Source organism: Zingiber officinale, chromosome 8A (assembly GCF_018446385.1).
Source record: "Zingiber officinale cultivar Zhangliang chromosome 8A, Zo_v1.1, whole genome shotgun sequence".
NCBI classification, from domain to species: Eukaryota; Viridiplantae; Streptophyta; class Magnoliopsida; order Zingiberales; family Zingiberaceae; genus Zingiber; species Zingiber officinale.
In genome coordinates, this window is record NC_056000.1 from 4,087,858 (window position 1) to 4,107,026 (window position 19,169).

The 19,169-nt window shown below is 34.4% G+C and overlaps 1 protein-coding gene across 2 annotated transcripts; it reads right to left on the reverse strand.

Moving 5' to 3' along the window:
* Window positions 1–1,736: 1,736 nt before the first annotated feature.
* On the reverse strand, window positions 1,737–18,923 carry LOC122012586 (dynamin-related protein 5A-like). Of its 2 annotated transcripts, XM_042569177.1 has the most exons (16): window positions 18,587–18,923; window positions 17,813–17,876; window positions 17,623–17,727; window positions 17,324–17,425; window positions 16,824–16,874; window positions 16,671–16,732; window positions 16,292–16,382; window positions 14,509–14,573; window positions 13,477–13,671; window positions 13,152–13,271; window positions 11,039–11,109; window positions 10,566–10,791; window positions 3,900–3,950; window positions 2,947–3,175; window positions 2,573–2,712; window positions 1,737–2,123 (listed from the first exon to the last, which is right to left on the reverse strand). In XM_042569177.1, the coding sequence occupies exons 1-16, from the start codon at window positions 18,713–18,715 to the stop codon at window positions 1,995–1,997; spliced, it is 1,830 nt and encodes a 609-aa protein (XP_042425111.1). In that variant the 5' UTR covers window positions 18,716–18,923; the 3' UTR covers window positions 1,737–1,994. The 2 variants fall into 2 exon arrangements, with proteins under 2 accessions (XP_042425111.1, XP_042425113.1); XM_042569179.1 differs by lacking the exons at window positions 1,737–2,123; window positions 2,573–2,712 and having other exon boundaries at window positions 3,010–3,185.
* Window positions 18,924–19,169: the final 246 nt, after the last annotated feature.

Here is a 19,169-nt window from a genome sequence, read left to right on the forward strand (position 1 = left end):
ATGTCTGGCCGACTCTAAGGTCACCCGAGTTTATGATGTGAACCTTACATTGGAAGTGTAGGGAGCAGAGCCCATATGCCCAGCCGGCTCTAGGGCCCAACCGACTGTATGCTGAGAGACTTGCAAGGAGAAGTGGGGAGCTAAACCTTGTATGTCCAACCGGCTCTAGGGCCGCCTGAGTTTATATTGAGACCCCTTACATTAGAAGAATGGGAAGCTGGACCCCGTATGTCGATTAATTCAATCATGTCTATCCAGGCACTGCCTTCACATACTCATGAGGATGGGTGGGGTCCACTCAAGGGTCGATGGGACCCACCCCTATGAGTCCTATGCAGACCGTGCCTGCACAGGCAGGATCGAATTAACTACATATGTTCAACCAGCTTTAGGGCTCGACCGTCTGCATGTTGAGAGACTTGCAAGGAGAAGTGGGGAGCTAAACTATGTATGTCTGACCAACTATAGAGCTATCCGAGTGTATACTGAGAGACTTGCATAGAAGAAGTGGGGAGCTAAGATTCGTATGTCCGGCCGCCTCTAGGACCGAATCGACTGGACTTACATAGGAGAAGTGGGGAGCTAAGCCCCGTATATCCGACCGGCTCTAGGACCCGACCGACTATATGTTAAGAGACTTGCACAGGAAATATAGTTTGTTCATATACATATTTCTGAACTTTGATTACCACCTCACTTTAACTTGGATCGCTATATCATCTTAACTATTAATCCTATATAATTACCTTTGTGACAAGTGACCACTCACAACCCGCCTTGTAATATAATTAATTATTTTTCTTAACGAGTGTTACATTCATCCGATAGTCAAAATTTACCGAACCACACTTTTTTTATAATTGATAATTATTAAGAAAAAAACATCATTATAATATTTTTTTAAAACTACAAAATAGTTTTAAATAAAAGGCGCTTACAAAATGTTTTTTTTATCATAATGTTTCTTTTAATTTAAGAATACTAATAATCTACACTTTGAATATTTAAAGGAAATATTTTATTTTAATAGCATAACCTGATTTATAAATCAATTTTCACTTAAAAAAATTGATATATAATGGAGGTAAATTGATTTATAAAGTAGCTAGTAGTATTTTATTTTATCGACATAAACTCTTTTAGATAAAAAAAAAAAATCAATATCGTATTTAGAAAACATAGAAGCTCATAATGATTAAAATTTTGATTTTAAAATCTCAAATTAAATCACAAATTAGGTCACATTTTGAAAATCAACCAAAAAAAATGAGTAAGAACTAAGGCATCGATTAGAGGGAGAGAAAAAGAAAAGGAAGATTCACCAAATCTTTTCAAAATTTCTTATTCAATAGCAAATTAGATAGAGCCCGAGTAATATAATCAAAAGTATAAAATAAAATACGACAAAACTAAGTAATCATAGTGGGAAAAGAAATAGGCGTCCGTCTTACTTATGTGTTCATAGAGTTGAGATTCTCTGTCTCAAAAATAATATTCTCATGTCCCCTCGTTGTTCGGAGGAGTTAGATTGCATCTCAAGGATGCAGTGCGCATCACGAGGATGTCATGATTATCCGATCGACGAAAAAACATAGAAACATAATATATTTAGGATAGAAGATCCCAACTCCTCAAGATAAGAGAAAAGTTCTTATATGCAAACAATAGATGATGTTGCTACAATGTTCTTACATGGTCCAACATATTAGCTAAAATGACAGACATCTTCATAAATGTGGAATCTATCGACTAATTCAATTTATTATTATTTTTTTAAGATGATACTAAATACATCGATTGCATTAGGGCATGCAGAGTGGCTTTGTTCAATGAACTAATAGGATAAATAAAGACGTAGTTTAACTACGTAGAAGCAGTTATGAATGAATGAATGAACGAACGAACGAACGAACAATAATGGAAAAAAAAAATAACACCTTGAGCGAGGGAGAAAATCTGGAATAAAAGTAAAAGGCAAGATGATATGGCAAGCGCTACTTGGCCCATGCGACAGTGTCAATCTCCGCTTGGGCACTTCTATATAGCTCTAATCTCTTTGCAAGTGAAATTCTACGTTCCATAATTGCAGGGTCTTCATCCAGTAACTTTCCTAGCTGCTTTCCCTGTAAAAAACAAATAAAATAAAAATAACGTGATTCTTCCCTACTATTTTCAACAAGGTAAAAATTGCATGGTTACTAATAGAGTTGCTTTATTCCTCCACAGGAAAGAACTTGTCCCTAGTCCCATCGAGTGAGGAAAACCGAAAATATGCAATAGGTAATTATTATGATTTTGGGCTTAAATTTTTTTCCAAAACATTATAGCAAGATTCTATATTTAAATATCTCGATGTCTCTTTAAATCCTTCCTTAAATCATGTGTGCTGAACTGCCTCATTCAAAATTTTGAATATTAGAAAACTAATTAAAAAGGCAAATATCCGGGGAAGGTTATCATGTCTTAAGGAGACAATCATATTCAATAAAGATATCCAAAAATGCAAGATACATAACCTTAAAAATAAAAATAAAGTTAAAATGATTAAAATTTCAAAATACTTCATACTCACCTCTCTTTTTCCTATATCAGTAAAGAAAAGATCGAGCAAGGAGCGCTTAGCCTCACGTACTTGGCAGTAAACAATAGATTTAGGTATCGAATTCCGCAAGCTTGCACATACCATATTCACATAAGCCAGAACAGTAGATCCTGCCAGCAAGAGTAGGATGAATAAAATGCAGATATTTCGGGTTCGAGTATATTTACAATTTCCAGGAACTATGAAGAAAAAAGCGACCAAATTCATCATGAAATTTTCAGGCACCATACCACTGGCAGACTCAAAAACATATCATGCCATTCTAGTGATAGTAGTAAGAATAGAGACATGTGTAGGTAACAGTATTGCAGATTGGTAATTCCAGAAACAAAATGACAACTTACCTACACGTCTGAGGTATGAATCATTGTATCTATCAAAAAGGGAGTGTGTTGGATTTCCACCCTTCTCAACATCCTGAGGAAGCTTCCTGAAGAAATCTACAGTTAAATAACTGCATTCCATGTCTACCAGCTTTAGAGTTGCTTTCTTGCTTTCTTCCCTCATTCTCTCCAAGGACTCAACGGCCGCATTCCCGACCTCAGCTCTCAAAGTAGGGTATTGTTTTAATTCCTGAAGAATACTATAATCATTCTCGGGTTCAATAATTTTCTCTAGTATTGAATGGATATAATATTTAGCAATATATGAGACATGAAATAGAAAAAAATATTCCAAGTTACATTAACAAACTAAGAACTAGAAGTGTTAATTGGACTGGGCTGCCCATCGCCCGGCTTGACCTGACACAGTTTGTGTTGTGCCCAACCCAAAGGTTAACTAAATTAGACCAAGCCAAATGGTTGACTGCTAAAGGTACACAAAGATCTGTTGATGAGATTTCTTCACAAAAGTTCAGTGCAGAATTGTACAATATAACAATGTTGATTGTTGAATAGTCAATCAGATTCCTCCACTGTCTTAGCTAGGTCTGATTTTAGACACCACTGTTATTTATTGACCAGCAAATTTGCTCATATTCATTCAGTGTGGAATAGAGACATTTGTAATGGAAAATAACATAAAAATTATATGGGATCTTTGTAAGAAACTAAGAATTAATACTAGCATGAAGGGATTACTGCAGGCCATTTAATGTCATCAATAGTCTCAATCATGCTATCTCTACTTTTAATAAAAACATCAAACTCTTTTAAGTTGAAAAAGGAGGCTTCAATTCAAAGAATAAAATTATGATGATGAAAAGAAACACTAAAAGGAACAACTGCAGTCTACGCTACACCATAAAAAAACTCCAGAAATCAAAGTTCAGCTTAGCTGAGAATGCAAGACCTACCAAGGTTTCGCTGATAGCCTTGTGGGCTAGGTCCTTCAATATAGAATGGACCTGCAATTATGAGAACAAGTGGGATTATTAAATGGGGATTGCTTTCTCAGCACACAAAGAAATATATTTATTTAATATAACTAAAAGTCATTCACAAGATCTGGTTATTAGAAGCCATATAGTCACATGGGATAAGATTCATCTAGCTGAACTCAAATGCTTTGCTGTTGTAGTACAGTAAAAGTCATTGCTGTTGTGATGACTATATTTCATCTAGCAAAGGCCTTTCACAACATTGAGTGGGGCTCACTATGAGTCAGGAAAGAACCTGATTCAATGGATATCCGATTTCACTGCAATATGATTCCACAAAAAAATTCAGCTTATTTTGGTTTTGGGCCAATTGAATTCACAGGTCAAAAATAGTGTATTTGAATCTTAGCTTAGAGATGGATATGTAGGAAATACCAACTAACTAGACTTGACCAAGATTTAATAATACAAATATATTGTTTGCACAAGTTAATTGCATGCAAAAAAACCATAGTGATAAAATAATAATAGTAAAAGAGTACCATTAAAAAGTAAGAATCTTATGGATTTAATCTTGGAGACTATTGCACTGTACAACTATCATGTTGATATTTATAATGATATTGCAGCAAGTAGTTATTTTGATATTTTTAGTCATGGTTTGTCATCTTTCTTACAAATTAATATTTTCTATACTAAACTTTGTTTTTTGGTATTAACATTGTTCTGTTTTGATGGCGACAAAAAAATTGATACCGAAACAACCCCAGCTATAGTTAGGTCAAATCTACTATAGACATTCGAAGGTTAACTGAATCAAATGCCTTTCATAGACAACCATGTCAAAAGTGTTGCAAATGGTTCTTTTGGGAAGTACTATGCTTTCCCCAATATATAATAAAAACATTGACAAACCCAAGAGGAACGGGGGTAGCCGAGTTGGTATTGTTAGAAAAAATATAAATGAAAACATAATTTGTGGGTTATTAGTCCGACGTTGGAAGAGTGGCAATACGGTTGATCGATAGTGTATGAGGAGATGCGAATTCATAACTCGAATTGCACCAATTCAAGAGTTCTTGTGTGAATGTTATTACACACTATGGACCGTGATCGGCGCACAATGTACCCACATGAATCAACCAGAAGTTATCACGAATCTTTTTTACATATTCAGCCCACGTGGCTCAACAGGAGCATGCCACATGACTTGGCATGCCACTTGCCTTTCCATGCTTTACATGCAAGCCACACATGTTAATCTCAAGTGACACATGTCACATGGCTTGCATGCAAAGCATGGACGTTTCTTTATAAGGAAAGATATGTTGAGAAGTACGAGCGCTTCTTCTTCCTACATAGAAAGGAACAAAAAACACAGAGGCAAGAAAAAGAAGAAGCAGAAGAAAGCTCTTCTTCGTACAGAGCAAGAGACTAAATATGTCAAGGAAAAGAGAGATTTGTTTTCCTTTAACTCCTCTCATTTTTTGTCTGTCATGCAATTCTCCGCTCGATAAATACTTATGATAACATTCAGATATATGTTCAATTCACCGTGACAATCTATGCTAGATTATGTTTGTGGTTTCGTCGTTTAAATCTTGGAAAACAAACATCCAAGCATGACCACCTAGCACAGTTGAAGGAGACAAATCTGTTTTAAGAAAATTATCTCCCTGTAGGACTCAGTGTCTTTGTTCCTTGAATGATGCTCCTCATGCAATCCACTCGGACTCATGCTTTTGTTCAGTGTCCGTCTTGAGCCTTCGGTATCAGCTTCATCGATTCGACACTCGGAGTATTCACCGACTCGACAACTTGGTAAATCTGCAACTCGGTAAATTTTCTCTCCCACTCGGACTTGGACAACTCCAAACGAAATTTACAATTAACCTACTCAGCTAGGCCGACAACTTGAGATAATCAGTTCAAGCCATATTGACAAAGTAAATATTGTCCCTCTGACAGACTGTGGATAGAGATCCAACAATCTTAAAATAGATTCGTTCCGTTGAGATGGCTGCAGAAGATGTTGAGATGTAACAAGCTCAACATGTACCGACCTCCTCCACTCCGATTAAAAATATTCCAATCAATCATAGGAAAAAGCCATAGAATTTCATTGGGTCGAACTTTAAGCAGTGTCACGTTGAACTTGGCACGAATCTTGACCAAAAAACCTCCCAAGTATTGTGAGGGTGCAAATGATATGAAAATCATCACTGTAGTGGACACATAGAATCAATCTGAGTTCCTATGCCGAAACTACATCCTCAACAGTCTTGTCGACTCGTTATACGTTGTGTGAGCTGTGGGAGTACCTGGATAAGAAATATAAATTGGAGGATATTGGAATTGAACTCATTGTTAGACTTCGAATTGCGAAAGGCAATAAGAGTTCAAAGAAAAAACTATTTAATCAGGCTACTGTAAAAGCCAACATGGTCAAGCACGGTCAAAGCTTAAAACGGAAGAATCCCAAATCTTCCTAGACGGGACCAGAGGAGGCAATTTCAAAAACTATGACATGCTCTCTGAAGTGAACCTGATAGGTTCAAACTCCTGACAATGGTGGATCGATATCGATACCACTGGACATATTTGTTGTAACAAGGAGTTGCTCCACAATTTTGAAGAAGTCAAAGATGGGGATATGCTGTTCATAAATAATTCAGCAACTTCAGACATAAAGGGATAAGGGAAAGTGGTGCTAAAGATGACCTCTGGCAAGGAGTTGCCTTTAAATAAGGTGTTATATGTTCCAAAGATTCAAAACAATCTAATATCTGGATCACTTCTCAGCAAACATGTGTTCCAGATTATATTTGAGTTAGACAAGATTGTGCTGTCCAAACATGGAATGTATATAGGAAGAGGCTGTGTAAATAATTGGCTATTTAAACTCAATGTAAAGGTCATTCAACCTAAGAAAAATAAAGTCAAAAGCTCTTCTTGAGCCTTCCAGTTTGTGGCATGGTAGATTAAAATATATTAACTACGATGTATTGCGTAAATTAATTAACATGTAAAACATACTTACATTCAACCTTGACCCGGAACACAAGTGTGAGACTTGTGTCAAAGTAAAAATGATAAGGTCATCCTTTCAACATGTTGAAAGAAGTACTAAACAACTCAGCTTAATTCACACCAACGTGTACAACATGGGAATAAGTACTTCATCACTTTTGTAGATGATCACCCATAATATGATTATGTATATCTTCTCTAAAATAAGGATGAAGCTATAAAGAAACTTATTCTTTATACAAATGATGTTAAAAATCAACTTAATAAGAAAAGAAAATTAAGGTGGTTAGAAGTGACCGCGGCGGTGAATATGTATCATCATTTACTGAGTTATGTGTTGAACACGAGATTATACATGAAACAACTCCCTATTCTCCTCAGCAAAAAGTGGTGTTGTTGAGCGAAAGAATCGTAATCTAAAAGAGATGATGAATGCTCTTCTATTGAGCTCTGTACTATTAGAGTAAATATGGGGGAAGTTGTGTTAACAGCTAATTACCTTTTAAATAAGGTGCTCAAAAGAAAATAGAAAAGATCTCTTATAAATTGTGGACTGGACGACAACCATCCTACGCCTACTTGCAAATATGGGGGTGTTTTGCCAAAGGATTTTTTTCCTAATCCGAAGAGGATTAAGATAGGACCAACTATTAATTGCATATTTCTTGAATATGCTCATAACAACAGTGTCTTTAGGTTCCTTGTGTTTGAATCACAAATATTAGAGATACACAAGAACTTAATTATCGAATCGAGAAATGCCTCATTCTTTGAACATGTATTTCCATATAAGACCCGAGAGGAAGCAAGTTCCTCTAAATGAGCATTAAAACCACAAGAAGAAGGAGATGACCCTGTTGAGGTTGAGTTAAAAGAGCGCTAGTGGAAAAATCTTTCGAAATAGATTTTATCACTTTTATGTTGGAACGTGATCCCCAAAGTTATTCAAAAGCAATAAGCTATTCTAAGGGACCTCAATGAAAAGAGGCAATCATATCTTAAATTGACTCTATCTCCACACTTGGAAACTTGTAAATCTTCCTCCAGGAAGTAAACCACTCGATTGTAAGTAGATTTTCAAGGAAAAAATGAAATCAAATGGCACGATTACTACGTTCAAGACTAGATCGGTAATAAAAAATTACCGATAAGGCGAAGGCCTTAATTATTTTGATATGTATTCTCCGGTATCGAGAATAACTTCCATCAGAGTTTTATTGGTTGTCACTGCTCTATAGAATTTGAAAATACATCAAATGGATGTAAACCAATTTTTTAAATGGGGATTTAAAAGAGAAAATTTACATGGAGCAACCCGAGGAGTTTTCTATGCCAAGGAAGAAAATCTTGATTTGTAGATTAGTAAAGTAGTTATAAGCTTGAAATGATACTATCATAAAGGAAAGTGGATTAAGATCAATGAATATGAAAAAATGTCTCTACATGAAAAACACAGGAAATGACTATGTCATATTATGTCTTTTTGTAGATGAGATTCTTAACATTGGGAATAATGATAAGATAATCTGAACTCAAAATTTAGTATGAAAGACATGGGTCTAATTGATGTGATTCTAAAAAATTAAATTTCTTAGAATAGATGACTTGTTTTTAGTCAGTTTCATTATATGGATAAAATTCTTGAGAAATTTAAAAGGGTGATACTGCATTGGCATGAACTCTGATAGATATGAGTCAACATCTATCGAAAAATTAAGACGATAATATCTCTTAGATAAAGTACTCCGGGATGATTAGAAGTCTAATGTACTTAATGAGTTGTACACGATTAGACTTAGCATATGTAGTAAGTAAACTGAGTAGATGCACGAGGTGTTGAATAGAATAATAAGAGTACTGAGATACTTGTGGTATACTCGTGATTACGGACCGCACTACAAGAGATATCCTACTCTGATCGAAGGATAGTGATGTGAATTTGATATCGGGCATGACAAATTCTAAGTCCACAAGTGGATATATATTCACTTTGGAAAGTGCGGTCATTTCGTGAAAATCTTTTAAACAAATCGTAATAATCAGATACACTATAGAATCAGAATTTGTGGCTCTTAACAAATGTTGAGAAGATGCTGAATGATTACGATAATTCCGAGAAGATGCTCTTGAATGGCCGAAATCCGTGTCAGATACATTACGATCGCAAATAAGCAATTGGTCGGGCATGGAATCATCTATAAAATGGTAAGTCTCAACATATACGTTACGAACATAATACCATGAGACAACTACTATCAACAGGGGTTATCACGACTATGTACCGTCAACGAATAACCTAGTAGATCCACTAACTAAAAGGTTAAACAGAGAATTGGTCGTAAGCTCTTAGTGAGGAATGAGCTTGCTGTTAGTGCCAATGTCGACTAGGTTTAAAGGAAACCAACCTATGTTGACTGGAGATCCTAAGAACTAGGTTCAAAAATACAACTTAATTGCACTGAAAGACAATCACTATGGAGAATGACCCGATGAATCAGTGACCAGATGAAGGATAAAAATTCTTGCTTTTAATGATCCCAGTAGAGTAGTGTTAAATACACTCGAGATATCACCAATGCTGACTAGAGATCTTAAGAACTAGGTTCAAAGGTACAACCTAACTGCACTGAAAGACAATCACTATGGAGAACGACCCGATGAATCAGTGACTGGATGAAGGGTAAAAATTCTTACTTTTAATGATCTCAGTGGAGTTATATATGCATCTCGTCAGCTAGTGAGCAAACAGATTTTACCCCGTGCTAGGTCCCCTCACTAGGAAGTTGTTCGGCCGGCCGAATGACCCTGTGATTTACTCCCTTCAATGTGCTTGGGGCAATCTTGGAAGGTCCCCCTCACCTTTTGCCACAATAGGATGTGTTGAGCCCCACTAACATTTGAATTTTCTATTAGAAAGACGTAACTATAACCTCCAAAATATTTATACAACAATTTCTTATATTGTCTCTTGGATTCAATTATTATCTCCACTAACTAACAAGATGATTATGTGATTATGTGTTAATGCCATTACTATTTTCCTCTTCTTTGTGCTACTAGAAGAACTTAATTGAGCAAAAAAGCCATCTCCGTTCCATTACTGAAAATGGATTGATTGAAGTTTTAAATCATCTCCCATTTGCAGTTAGATTTAGACTGACTTCTATGTTTGTATTTGATGCATAGAACATCTATATAGGTGAAGCCATTCATTCCAGCTGACCAATGCTACAGAAAATCACATTTCAAATGCCCCAGAGCAATGGGCTGAATCCAAAAAAAGTTCATTTCAAAGTATAATTAGTCTATAAAGAAACTAAGTAAAACTGAAGGTTATATTCCACATCAATGACTCATCCTCCAAGTAATGAGAGCCTAAGTTGACCACTGTAATATGTATGCGTGTATCTTGAGTGTGCATATATTGTCCTTAGTGATGTGTTTCTACTGTACAATAGATATGAAACAGATCTTATTAATAACCCATACCCACACAACAAACAAGCGAAACAATGCAGCGTAGTTATGAATGAGAATTAATCCATTAGAACTTTGAAGATTTTCACATTGCATATGACTAGAAGTGCATATGTAAATTAAGTCATGTAATACCGCATCAACAGTTGATTCTGCTGGGCCTCTTATTGAAATTAGTGAAGATTCAATAAGGCGACGATAACCTTGCTCAGGAGCTATCAAGTGAGGCTGGTATCCATCAGCCTCAGTGATGATTTTTCTTACATTCTCCATTGACAGATGCTTGTCAAACTGTAACCTTTTTAGAGCAGCTGGTAGTTGACTGTCAAAGACATTATGGATCTTCTCACCACCAGGACGCCTATCAGAAAGAAGTTAATATAAGAGAAAGCATTGATTGGATTCATCAATAATGAGCTTTAGTGCTAGAATTAGCATTATAATGACTCTCTAATTTGTTTTGATGAAGAATAACGATCATAGAGGAAAGTATTATGGGAGAGAATCTATAATTTATTTTCATTACTCAAATAATTGAATGAATAAATAATTGAATGTTTAAGTGCTAGAATTGAAAATAATATGCTTCAAAGCTTGTTTCTACTTACACGCCATCAAGGTGTTCCTTGTAGATTGAATCAAAAGTACGACAAATTTCCATGATTGAGTACAATTTTCCCTATAATAAAATAAATATCTTTTTAAAAGTTAATCAAAGCAAACTAGAATCACACAAAAGAGGCATAGAAAAGAATTTGATATGTAAAATAGCAACCTTAAGAAGTTTGACATTAATTTGACAGTGTAGCAATGAATAATTAGCACTCCAATAAATATAGACCAAACTTTGATATGAAACTCTGTTATCGGTAAGTATTTTGTCTGTCAACAACAAAATATTTTTTTATACATATGATATGATATGACAATCATGTGTTTGGGTTTGAGTCAAGTAGAAGATTCAAATATAATTCAGGAAATAACCAAGTATTATTACATGCAACAGGGCATTCAAGGAACCAGCTCTGTGTGGAAATTTTGACATAAAATCCAGAATAACATGCTAATGAATTGACAAGAAAGCTGTTATTCTTGCATTTGGTCCTTATATCCCAACTCTCTTTTAGGGTTAAAAACTAGTATTATCTAGATAAGTAAAACTAAGCATAAGCTTTATATTATGGTTTGAAATATAGCGTCAAGCTATTGAAACGGTCAAAACATATCATTTTAGTAATATATAAACCTAATCTTGATCAGCAAAGGTAATCTCTCATGTCATCCATATCGATCATGCTAATATCATATTGTGCCTAGGGTTGAGCATTAGGTTAAAACCGAACCGACGTAACTGAACAAATTGAAAAATTTTTAAATCAACCGAACCGACCGAATTTTCCTAAGAAAACCAAACAAACCGAACTGATTAATCGGTTAATTCAGTCTTTGACTGAATTAACGGAAATTTTAAAGCTAAATTAATTAAATTTAAATTTTTATTTAATTAATTATATATTTTGTTTAATTAATTATATTTTTAAATAAAAAATAATTAAATTAATATCCTTATTCAGTTTATTCGGTTTAACCGAATTACGAATTTTAAAATCGAAAACCAAACCGAATTTTACAAAAAAAAATCAAAAAACATATTAGTCGAACCAAATTTCAAAATTCGATTGGTTCGGTTCAATTAATTCGATTTTACGGAATTTTTCTCACCCATAATCATGCCAACATTTGAAATACTTTATGCTTCAACATATGTAAAAATGAATCCAAACAATATTTTTGTATACATTCTTTTTTAAAATTCTAATTCCGTTGACTATCTACCGGCTATAAAAATATCTTAATAGTAAACAATTTACATAGAAGAAAAATAATAGGAGTAGAAGGAATAAAACTTATATAAAGACATTTTTGGCACATACCAAGGGATCATGAGCAAAGATCATTTTTAATTTATATTAACTTATTAAAGAAAAAAGTTTAGGTTAAAGAGAAATTTATCTGAATTCATCTCAACATGCTTGTATTTTAATGATTATCTAATTTCCATAGCCTTGTTTCTAGAAGTAAATAAACAAAGTGAAAGAGCATTAAAGGAATAAACTAAATTTTGAGATATACTTCGAGTGTTAACACAACAGTGTTGATCGGGCCATAGTGGTGTCAAAATGCACCTATTGGATTAGGCATGACCTGAGCCTTGTCATCTTGTTTCCATGTAGCGTCGAATTGGGCACGACACAAGCAATTATAGTTCATGTCAGCCATGAGTCCATGACTACACCAAGCTATGCCCAACATTTATTTTTAAATAAAATTTAAAAAAAAACTAAAAACATATAAAAAAATAGAAAAAAAAAAATCAGACAGGTATAAAAAATAAATGGCCCAAACCTCTATATCGGACCATTTCGACTAGTAACCAAATCTCCAATACCAAACAATATTATTTTAACATTGCTTTATATTATGTTATAGACATGTTTTTATTACTGATTTTCCATAGACACTAGTAATTTCCCCTTTAGGGTTGAATCCACTGATTCCATATTAGGAACAATAAGTTTTACACTAGAAGCATGGGTCTTTAGCTTTTGAATTCAACTAATAAAATAAGCCTAAAAATAATATATGTAAAAAATCAGTAAACAGAAGAAATCCATATACTCTATAAAATCATAAAGATTAGTGAGCTTAAGAAACACTTACACCAGTATCAACAGCAATAGGTTTCCCCAGACGGCCGAGTTCCATTTCAAGCTCAGTTATGGTTTTACTTATAAGAGATTGGATGCCCGGAATCCGAGACTTGATAACTTGTTCCAAATGCTACAAAGGTAACAAAAGTAATTACATAATTTGTAGAACAGTTCATTATATCATAAACAAAAATAAACACTTCTATCTATTGTCAGCAAAGGTAACAAAAGTAATTGCATTCTTTGTTTAAGACTTGTATTGTAAAATCAAACACATTATCAATGGACTGAAAACATGCCATGCAAAGGTTGCAAGAATTGACAACAAATACTACCTTTGAAAGCATTTTAGCCAAATGCTCTGAGCCCATTCTATGAGCAAGATGCTTGTATTCTGGTGTATTGGCAAAGTACTCACGTTCTCTATGCCTGGCAGCAATCATGTCAACATTCTTGTTAATATCAGCTTGTGATCGATTAACAACACCAATCCATGGAAATTGCATCTTGTATGACTTTCCTTCCAATATCTACAAAATCCAAAAAATTAGAAACACATTCCAAGGTATAAATACTTCGGGCAGAAAAGAAATAATCAAACTGTTTGCACTTTCTTTAGATAACTTTTTTATAAAGGAATCATTCTTTTTTTAAGACAAAAAAATGATTGCAGTTTTAAGCAGCAGAAAAAGAGAGATCTTTTTAATAACTGAGAAGAAGCATAAATAGGTAATACTCACCACATATGTGCATCTTTGAACTTCCAATGAAGACCAATTTCTAAGTTCAATTGATAACCATTTGCAAAAAACTTAAGCTATTAGAAAAATATCCATCTATAATTTTCTTGTTCTTAACATCATCTCTCATGTGTGACTAAGCAAACTAGATATGACTAGCTCAAGCCATTTTGGCTTAATTGGGTATGTACTCTTTTAAGTGCCAACAATGGAGGAATTAAAACATGGAACTCTGCACAGATACCATATTGCTAGATTTGCTTAGTGACTATTCAAGTCAAAAGATGTAGATATTAGGAAAAGACTGATCCATCCTTTGTTTGTAATTTAAAATAAAAAGAAAAAGAAAAATAGAACTCCAATTTGTCCCACAAAACCTCATATTTCTGGATTGACTACCTTTTTCACATTAGTTTTTATGTTGATACTTAATCAAGTTGTCACATGCTCCAGATAAATAATACCAAAGGTTATTTTGGTAAATTTCCTATGAAATCAAGTTCCATTTGTTCTTCCTCCAAACATAAGATTCAAGATTTAGTTCTCAAGGTTCTGTTGCTTTTAGACAACCAAAATTGTTTTATTTGGAAACTTCATTGAAAATAAGACGGAGGGAAATAATCTTACATCAACTGCATCAGTGCCCTTGTCCATAAGATCAATTTTAGTAAGCACACCAAATGTCCTCTCCCCTAGATTCAAATAGTGAGAAATGAAGCATTAATTGAATGACTATGGCAATGAAAAGCTGAAAATCAACTTTCTTTCACCTCTAGGGTGAGCATACTTTAGAAATTAGCAACATTCCTGTCTTTCAATAGATGGATAACACTAAGCATACAAGATTTGAACACGAAAGAAATTCTTAGAAAGTTGATTGCTCTGGTATCATCTCCAACAATTTTGTAACAAAATGAATGATTACATACAAGCTGATTAGCATTAGTTTTACAAATAAAATATGAAATAAGATGGAAAAGAAGAAAAATTCTCAATGAAGAGAAGTTTTACATGCATATAAACCACAAACTAGTTGTCTATGGCATGGTTTAACTTGCCATTAAGCTTTATTGATAGATTTCATAGGATATCAAAAACATGAAAAAAGGATGAAATATTGCTAAGGTAATAATAGTGGCATGCAGCTGCTATGATTAACTAGTTGCAGTTCACACGGAACAGGCACCTACCATTGTACAGAAATGGATACAAATTGTAAATCCTGCTTTGTTATGTAGAATTTTATAGAAGAAAGCAAGGGGTCATTTGCATAAAAACTTTCTAATGAAATCTGAGCATCTAGTTAATTCACATGGTTTAAAATTTCGAACCGTATTGGAGTTTCGGTCTATGACTGGAACAATACGGCTTTGGTACCATATCGTGCTATGCCGATACAGTTTCGGTATTTTTTTTAATATAAATATATTAATAAAAATTAAAAAAATTAACTTAATTTTTTTTAAAAAAAATATGAATGATAAATAAATAAATAAATTTTATTATATATTTTTAGAATTAAAATAAATAATATATATATTAAATTAATGTGATAGTTCTATTAGAGTTTAATAAAACATATTTAGATTATCCCTACCGTACTATAGCCGGAGTTAATTGAAATTATTAAAGTAAGTTTTAATTAAAAATTAATCGTTGTGCTCAAACCTAGCTCGCACCGGAGTCGTGTGACCCCTCCGGTGCAGCCAGGGGCGACCGCGGAGGTTGCACAATGTCTCCTCAGGGCGTGTCGATCTTTGTGTCGTACCGTTCGATTGGCAGAACGAAATGTTCCGCCCATGCCACCCACAGCATGAGATTTTAAACCATTAATTGACTAGGATTTTTGACTTTACATGCCATGCCATGCCATGCCATCTAATTGGCTAAGGTTTATTGTATTTGGACCGGATAATAAAAATTGGTAGCAGTTGCATTTCCTTGGCTTACAGTACCATTCCATCCATTGCCTTCACTTCCATGCTAATCTTTTACAAAATTATAACAAATTGCAATAATTCATTCACATACAAAAAGTTAACTTCAGCTTTGATAAATATTCATGCAAGGCTTAACAGTTTACCAAGTTTAACAGGTCCCTCTAAATGAGGGAGTTGTTCATATAGTTGTTGCTGTGAATCTTTTGAACCAATATATAATAATGTGAAATAAATTCAAGTTATTATCATTCTTCCCAACTAAGCTGAATCAGCCATGCCAACTATGGGAATAGTATATAATTAGCATAGTAAAAATGTTTCCAATGATCATGAGAAGCGAAAGAAATAGGGTTCAAATATATTTTAGCATAGAAGAACTTATCCTAAATCCACACTGAAAACACCTTGGCCAGAACAGGCAAATGCACCAGTACCACCAATTATTTTTCCATGGGACTAAGAGCACTTACCCTTAGGATCCACTTCACGAGATATCTTAATTGCATCAGATGTAGCCAGATCCTGATTGGCTGGAGAAATTGCAAGAATTATTGAATTAGGCTGCAAATAAAGACTTTCAATCAAAATCACTTGGAATTATCACTTATCCGTGTTAAAACATAAAAACTCAGAACAATTACGATTTCAAGTTGTTATTTAAGTAATTAATCAAGACAAGATGAAACGGAGCTAATTTTTTTTTTTAAAAAAAAAAATACTAAACTGGAAACATGAACTTAAATGAGTGGCTCTGTAAAATGAGATAATTAAAAGGGAAATAGGTGAGACATTGTTGTTATAGAGATTGATAAGAATCACATTCTACAATTTCTATTCATTGAATGGTACCTTCTCGATATATGCACGAACCATATTCTCAATATCAGCCACAATACTCTCAGGTTGACCATCTGAAACTCAAAATTAGATTGATAATGCATTTTGCACTAAAACAAGATTAAAAAAAAAAGTGTTTTTAGCATACAGTAAGAAATGACCTACCAACTGCTACCTTTGTCAGTCCAGGAAGATCAACAAGTGTCAAGTTTACAACTGTTAATTTAGAGAGAATTAGCACAAAAACAATAAAAATATAAGTGATTCACTACATATGCAGGTTAAATGTTGGCTAAACTCATACAATATTAAAGATTATGCAAAAGTAAATTATGAATGCAATGCACAGATAATTCAAATTGAGATGGGTATTAACCATGGGCGTTTATAAAATAGGATTCTGTTGAATGGATTATAATATGTTTGCAGACTAGGATTTTATAGCCCCTAAGCCTAACACTATAATAGTAAATAACAATGTAGGATAGTATCATTCTAACACTCCCCTTCAAGTATGCCATATCTATCAAATCCAACATATATCAATAAACATACAATTATTTATCTGACAAATGCATTTAGCATTATTTAACACGTAGGGATGATGTGTGTGTGTCCATAGCTTAAAGTTAGTTGACAAATCTGCAGCATTAACATTGTCTCACCATTAGGAGAAGATATACTAAGATGAATTGGAACGGAGGAGATTGCCTTTGATCGCCCTGTTTCTCTATCTGTTTCATCTTCAATTTCCTTCCGAACTTGAGCTGCATAAGAATTTTCAATTTGCACATTGAGTCAATAGATATCAAGTGACAACTAAAAAAATGAGATGCACAACAAAAATAAAGATAATACTTATGTTTAAAAAGTCATCATACAGACATATGACAACCAAAATTCATTAAGACTTAGCACGATACATCAAGGAAAACACAAACTGGTTCGTTTTCTCAGAAATTACCAAAGTCTGTGAACCTTTTCTTTGGAAGATGCATAAACTCTGCATACTCTCTTCCTTCATCAATTTTATGAAGTTGCAAAACAAGAGGGCGACGAGTAACAATTCCTATAATGGGGGATGGCTTAAGTTGACAAATAAAAGGATTAAATAAGTGTTAATAAACTATAGTAAATTCGTCCTTGAAAATCACCTGAACCCCTTGGCAAAAAGTCTTTTCCAACTACGCTCTCCAATACTGAAGACTTACCTGAGCTCTTTAAAAGCAAACAGACAGTGAGAGTATGTGTACTTACTCTAATTCACGTAGTTGCAAAAAAAAGGTAAACGGAAATTTTATCAGAGACATAGTTGCAAAAAAAAAAAAAAAACGTAGCCTCTAGTTCACAATTCTACGAAAACTTTTTTATGCAAGTTAAAAAGGTAAACGATCAATCAATATTTATACTGCAGTGTACTTACTTCCCAACAATATAAGAATCACAAACTGAGTCAACGGAAATTTGAGATTGCCAAAGGATCATAATTTTGGAACCAAGAAATTGCTATTATTTACATCGGAATCCGCAATAACCGAGATAAAAGACAGAGTACCGATGTAGTAGGGTGAGAACTCTCGTACAATGCATGTAAAACTTCAGAATTTGAGCGGCCAAATAATAGAGATAGAAGATTAGGTGCATGAAATAGAATAGAACAGATGGCAAAACCAAATGACTTTATGAAAAAGAAGATGATATTTCAGAAACTTAATCACGATACATTACGGGGACAAACAGAATCCAAATGCTACAAGTCTGGAGCTAAAAACAATAGAGAATTGCAGAATGCACGGTCTAGGCTAATAGGCGAGACCTTTCCACTAAAATCCAGGAAAACAATCTCCAGTAAAGCAAGACCCTCTAAAATCAGAAAAGCCCTCAGCGATACATACAGAAGAAAGCCAGATCGACTAAGGAGGTGATACCTGCCCTCCTACGACAGCGATCGCCGGCAGCGAGTCCCACAAGGTCGGCAAGGAGCTCTCCTCCCCGTGATCCCCGAGGGCGGTGCAAGCCCTCTGGATGTTGTTCACCAAAGAAATCAAGTTCTCCATTATCTGTCTCTCTCCGTGCAATGGAGATCGAATGCTGTCGCTGATGATCGAGGATCAGATCGGGGCTAGTGATTGCCACCGAAGACGAAGAACAGAAGGACGAAAGAAGCGGGGAAGGAAGGGTCGATTGGGAAGCCTGCCTCCGCTATTTGATGTCCATTTTGAACGGGTCCCGGAACAGTGTTAATGGATCGCATTCGTCATCGTTTGATGAAAGCGAAAAGATCGTTATCTTATTATTGTTATTTTTTTTAAAAAAAAAAAGTCGTTTTGGACTACATTCAAACGTGAATTTTAAAAGATTAATGCTTCTGACAATGGAAAATAGCGCAACTTATTAATGAAGTCCACCATTTTATACTAAAACAATAATAGTAATATTGCCCCAGCAGTTACGTCTTTATGGCGATTAATCAGGTAACGATATGTTTGGATAGATATCGCCGAAAACAAG

Coding starts and splice junctions, on each gene's coding strand:
- LOC122012586 (XM_042569177.1), bottom strand. CDS start 18,715: ATGGAGAACTTGATTTCTTTGGTGAACAACATCCAGAGGGCTTGCACC. Junction 16,733..16,823: donor ACTGACAAAGGTAGCAGTTG/GTAGGTCATTTC, acceptor TTTGAGTTTCAG/ATGGTCAACCTGAGAGTATT. Junction 13,672..14,508: donor AGGGCACTGATGCAGTTGAT/GTAAGATTATTT, acceptor TGGATTTTGTAG/ATATTGGAAGGAAAGTCATA.